A 6187-nucleotide genomic window follows, 5' to 3' on the forward strand; every position below is an offset into this window, starting at 1 on the left:
GCACTAATTCTATCCAGCACCTGGGCCGTGATCTTCATGGTCTCCCCATGGCAGGTGCCCAGGCATGGGAGTGCAGGATGTTTTCAGCCCTGCTCCAGTTGCTGAACACAGACCCCGTAGCCTACTGTTGTGGTGTGGGCTGGGCTGGCCACCGACCACCTACTCATCCGTGGTTCCAGCTTGAAGCTCACTGCCATTCACACATGTCCACTATGGACAGAGAATGCACCCGCACAGAAGGGAGCTGGAAATAGGCTCTAATGAGAAGAGGGCATAGGCTCGTGCAGGGCTCCATCAGAGCAGCCTGCTGACTAGAAACCTGTTTACACGTACACAGTGCCTTTGTCCCCTTTGCTCTCTTTTCCTGTTTGGTTGCCAAACCGCTTTGTTGCTGATTCTGTTTTCCTTTAGGCTCAAGAGGAGTTGTCCATGACTACCAACACCAGGAACTTAACTGAGTGCCTTAATTTCAGTATTACGAGTAATATACCCATTACGGTGCTGTAGGCATCCTAGTCAAGAGAAGGCTTAAAGGGAAATTGGAAGGAGACCATTGCAGTGGCTCTGTGGGACTGTAGAAGAGATGCTTCCAAACTGACCATAGAATCATAGAATCCTTTAGGTGGGAAAAAGCCCATCTTTTTCTGGACTTGGATCATCAAGTCCAACTCTTAACCTAACACTGCCAAGTCCACCAGTTAATTTTGAAGGTGACTCATTTTGGCTAATCTTGGAGGTGGTTAATTCTAAAGGTGGTTGACTGAGCTCAATCCCTTGGTTTCAAGTCAGTCCACTGTCTCAGACCAGTCTCTCCTCTCGTCCGTGTGCATGATGAGATGGGAGAGTCCCTGGACCAGCCAGGGGATTAATGACCTAAGTGCTCTGGTTGCACGCCGGCACAGGCTTGATGCCCAGCTACACCACCGTTAGAAATGGAACAGAATTCACACAGCTTTTGCCAGAAATATCAGTTTCCAGCTGGCAGTCCAGAATACCCATGCAAAGCAGCCAGGCTGGAGAGGCATTCCCTGTGTCTGAAGAGAAGTGGGCTGGATCAATATTTTTCATGTCATTGGGTAAAAACACAGAGAAAAGCGGACTCCCTACAGAGCCCAATTCTGGTGTCCCATTTCAAGAAGGAAGAGGAAGCCTAAGAAAAGGGAAGGAAGGCTGACAAACGTAACAAGATGAGTTTCACCAGGCATGGTATTGGTTACTCTTATCACACCTTCAAGTGACCGGGTACCAAAATGGATCCTCACAACTGTCCTATATCTTTCCTAAAGACGTTCTCAGTCATTCAAGCGTTGAAAATCCTCCTTTTCCCACTGCTGCTGGTGGTTGATCTGCTCACTGTCATGGGGAATGCAGTCACCATTGCCATCATTTGGCTCCACCACTAATAACACACCCCCATGTATCCCATCCTCAGTACCTTGTCCTTCTTGGATAGTTGGTTCGCCTTGGTCATTGCCCCTAACATGTTTGGCGGTCCCATGTTGGAGAGTGATGTGCCTCTGCAGCTGCTTACAAGTCCCAGACCTTCTTCTCTGACTTCATGGGCACAGATGAGTTTAACATTTGCAAAAGATCTGAGTGAAGCTGGAATTTCCCAGGAATGGGGTGAAATAGCTAACAGCCTCTTTAATCTCTTCTGTTCTGGAGAAACAATCCTTTGTGAGTGTTTGAAAAAGGTGGAAAGAAGACAACTAATTCTCTGAGGCCTCTAACAGAAATGTGAAACACAGAAACCAGGGTGTGAGCCGTACTCTCTGTGTTATATAGGGAGACTGAGGGAAAGGAGAAAAAGCAGAAAAGGACAGAACTTTTCATCCAGACTGTGAAATTACCACACTTGATTTTTTTGCCATGTTCCTGTCTCGGCTGGGTGAACTGAAATTTATCACAGGACCAGAAAATGCAACGGCAGTTACTGAGTTCATCCTAGAGGGTTTCTCAGGGCTTGATCAAAGACTACAGCTATTTCTCTTTCTGGTCCTTCTGCTCATATACCTGACAACAGTGATGGGGAACGCAACCATCATTTTCCCTGTGTGCGTGGGTCACCGCGGGCAAACCCCCCCCGGTACTTTTTCATCAGCAATCTGTCCTTCCTGGAAATCTGGTTTACATCCTCCACAAGCACCAAATTGCCTGTGATCCTGGGTTCTGGTAGGAGAACAATCTCACTAAGCAGCTGCTTTGCCCAATCCTGTTTCTGTTTTGCCCTGGGCACTACAGAGATTGTTCTACTTGTTGTCATGACCTTTGACCGCTACGTTGCCATCTGCCAGCCTTTGCGTTATGCTGCCATCATGAAGCCTCAGCTCTGCATCCACCTGGTTGTTGCTGCTTGGGTCATGGGCACCACACTCTTGAGTTACTCTCTGGTCCTCCTCTACAAGCTGACTTTCTGGGGCTCGAAGAAGATCCACCATTTTTTTTTCGAGAGCTTCCCCTTGTTCAAATTGTCCTGCTCTGACACCAGCCAGCTTTGGAAAATGAACTCTATTTTTTCATCATTTGTCATGCTGGGTTCCTTATGTTTAACTCCGGCATTTTACACAGGCATCCTTTTCTGTCTTCTACACCTTCCAGGAGCCTCTGGGAGGAAAAAAGCTTTTACTACATGTTCTTCCCATCTCACCACCTTGGCCATTGCCTATGGGCGCTGCATTGCTCTCTATGTGCATCCTTGCAGGGTTCCTACGTTTCCTTGCAGGCAAACAGAATGGTAGCTTTGCTAAACCCATTCTTACATCCGTTCATCTACAGTCTTAGAAACAAGACTGTGATACTGGCCCGGAATGAAGCCATTGCCCATGCAACAATAAAGCTTTTCGCCTTATCACGATGCATTTCTGGACAGCAATTCCCATGATCTGCTATCAAATGTTAATGCCCTGCCCCAGCTGCTCCCAGACCCACCACAGGAGAACCACCTGGAACCCATCTCCAGAAACCAAGAAGAGCACAAAGGCACAGTGGCAGATGGGAACCCAAATTACAGGCTCCTGAGGAATGAACACCTTGTCCCACTTATTATGGGAAGTTTAGGGGAGGACACGACCAGTGCAGTCTGTCTTGTCTCCTCATTAAACTTAATTTCTACCTCTTTTCCATGTGAGTGAATCTTCTGTGTGAACGCGTGAGCACGGCGGTGTGAGTGCAGCAGCCGGAGCAGGACCAGGAGGTCAGACAGCCCGTATGCCATTAGTGCCAGAACCGGAGAGACTGGAGTGACTGGACTTAAGAGTTCATGTGCGTGCGTGTGAGTGTGACTGGGGTGGTCTGTACCAGCATCTGGAATGGAGCTGTGGCCTCAGGGACTCGTATGTCCAGGTGGCTGCAACTGGGTAGGCTGGTATCCAGGGGCTGAGTGTCCGAGCCCAGATTCTAGAGTGATCCACCTACAGGTGTATATATGATGGAAAGGAATGGAATGGAATGGAATGGAATAGAATAGAATAGAATAGAATAGAATAGAATAGAATAGAATAGAATAGAATAGAATAGAATAGAATCATTTGGTTGGAAGGGACCTACAATGATCATCTAGTCCAAATACCTGAGCACTTCAGGGCTGACCAAAAGAAAAATCATGTTATTTAGGGCATTGTCCAAACACCTCTTAAACACCGATGGGCCTCTTAAACACTTAATCACAAGGCATCGACCGCCTCTCTAGGAAGCCTGTTCCAGTGTTTGACCACCCTTTTGGGAAAGAATTGCTGCCTTCTGTCCAGTCTAAACCTCTCCTGGCAAAGCGTCCCATGCGTCCTATCACTGGGCATGAGGAAGAAGAGCTCAGCACCTCCCTCTCTACTTCCCCTCCTCAGGACCCTGTAGAGAGCAATGAGGTCGCCCCTCAGCCTTCTTTTCTCTAAACTGAACAAACCCAGAGTCCTCAGCCGCTCCTCACAGGACATGCCTTCCAGCCCTTTCCCCAGCTTTGTTGCCCTCCTCTGGACACATTTGGGTACCTTCACAGCCTTCTTACATTGTGGGGCCCAGAACTGCACACAGAGCTCAAGGTAGAGGTCGCATCAGCGCTGAATACAGTGGGATAGCCACCAGCTGCTTATGCTGTGTGTGACGCACCCCAGGATGCAGTTTGCCCTCGTGGCTGCCAGGGCACACTGCTGACTCCCATCGAGCCTGCTGTCGACCAGCAGCTTCAGATCCCTTTCTGCAGGGCTGCTTTCTAGCCACTCCTCTGCCAGTCTGTATTGTGTCCAGCATTATTTCATCCCAGGTGCAGAATGCAGCCTTTGTTCTTGTTAAACATGGTGGGAGTTACCTCCTTTGGGTCATGGATACAGGTGCTAAACTGAACAGGGCCCAGGAGAGTCTCCTTAGATTTTGTAAGAAAAATCTAAGTATTGTTTTTGCAGAGGAACAACTTGGCCAGTCTGCAAAATGCAGCTAGAGAATGATTAATTAGAAAAAGGCTGATCAAGACACATGCAAGAATACTCATCCCTTAGACAAAGGAGAAACCAGTCTATGCTGGATCGGTAGTTTAACGGGAGGATGAACCTTTAACTGAGACCAGCTACCGTGGGCAATAATACCAAAAAGGGAAGAAACAAACAGGTGAAGTAAGGGGTTTAGGAGGGGTGATGGGGAGAAGTAAACAGAGGCGGGATGAACAGAAGTAGTTTTAGGTGAATCGGATAGACTGTAAACCCTGGAGTACCTAGCCAGTGGGGAAACAGGGGAGGGAAATTTTGGCCGGGGATAGGAAATAAAAAGAAGTTATTCTGGGACCTCAGGTGTGCCTACCTGCTAGGACACCCGTTCTTGCAAGAATGTCTAAATAAAATGTGCTTCGTATCAATCACTGCCTGAGCCATTGTTATTGGATAAGGAGCGTTTCTCACACTGTGCTGCCCCACAGTGCCCCAGTATGTCCCAGTGGCCTCCAGGTAGGGTATGAGCCCTTCACCATTGCTCTCCCAGCCTCATCATCCAACTGGTGTTTGACCGTCCATTTGTCTGCCCTTCCAGACTGTACTGTTCTAACTTGAGTACAAGAGAGATCATGTCAAAAATCTTGCTGAAGTTGAAGTGAACGACATCCACTCTTCTCCCCTCATGCACAAAGCATGGTACTCCATGATGAAGGTGGTCAGACTGGTGAACCATGATCTACCCTTTGAATGTCCAGGCTGACTGGTTTTGGACATGGTCTTCTCTCTTAGGTGCTCAGAAATATCACCCAAGAGATATCGATGGTTTGCTCCTCACCAAACTGAGCTGGTACAGCCTGTAGTTCCCGGGGTTGCCCTTTTGGTTTCTTTCAGAGTTGGGTGCAACATTGGCTTGTCCTCTCTCACAAGAGATCTCTACCAAGCCCATGACATGTCAAAAAGGATATTCCACAGAAATCTCAATCTTCCCCTGTAACTTCATTACCACTATTCTGCCTGTTATACGGTGTACTTAATTTCTCTAATCTTTCATATGTTTTCACCTGTCCTGATACAATGACCACTTCTAAAGTCATCTTTTCTGGTGCAGACTGTCTAGACAAAGGCCTTTTCAGTTATACTCCCGTTTTCTCCTTCTGTTACTCTTTGTTCATTCAGGTCCCTGTCACTCATCCAGCTGCTGCTTCGAGCTTCATGTAGTTAAAAGTTTCCTTGTCCTTCAGTCTAATTGTCTCCTGTGGCCAACTCTTTATACCTATCTGTTTGTACCTGTTTCTCATACGATTATCCCTCGTAGAAAAGCAACCTCATTAGAGGCAGCTTGTACTTGGCATATGGCTGCAGAGGGTGTTTTAGTGTTTATCAAACATGATTATTCTTTACTTGTCCTTGCTTGCAAAGTGGAAAAATCCTTCTGTGCCTGGGTGCAGCCGGGTCTCTAGGGAGATCGGGTGGGAGCTGGTGCAATGGAGCTGTAACATCCAGCTGCAGAGATCAGTGGAGAAGTCTGATGGAAGGACAAGTGATGTAAATCCCAGCTGGCCAATGAGAGAGATGGTGGGGTTGTGGGGGTGAGGAGCAAGGATGTCCATACAGTGTCACCTCAAGGGACTGCTTTTCCTAGCCATCCAGACCTCCTGAGGAGACCTTCTGGATCAATATCAATTGCAGAAGACTTCCATCATCCCTTCTCTAAACTGAAAAGTAAATTTAAAATAGTAATAGTAATAAAAAAATTATGTTCACTTTGAATT

At 47.4% G+C, this 6187-nt stretch overlaps 1 protein-coding gene across 1 annotated transcript; it reads left to right on the forward strand.

Annotated features, from left to right (window-relative positions):
- Window positions 1-1869: 1869 nt before the first annotated feature.
- Window positions 1870-2881, forward strand: LOC141737391 (olfactory receptor 6E1-like). Its single transcript, XM_074572080.1, is given in 3 exon segments — window positions 1870-2079; window positions 2082-2696; window positions 2699-2881. Coding segments are annotated over 3 exon segments (1008 nt in total).
- Window positions 2882-6187: the final 3306 nt, after the last annotated feature.

Source organism: Larus michahellis, unplaced genomic scaffold (genome assembly GCF_964199755.1).
Source record: "Larus michahellis unplaced genomic scaffold, bLarMic1.1 SCAFFOLD_117, whole genome shotgun sequence".
In the NCBI taxonomy this organism is placed as follows: domain Eukaryota; kingdom Metazoa; phylum Chordata; class Aves; order Charadriiformes; family Laridae; genus Larus; species Larus michahellis.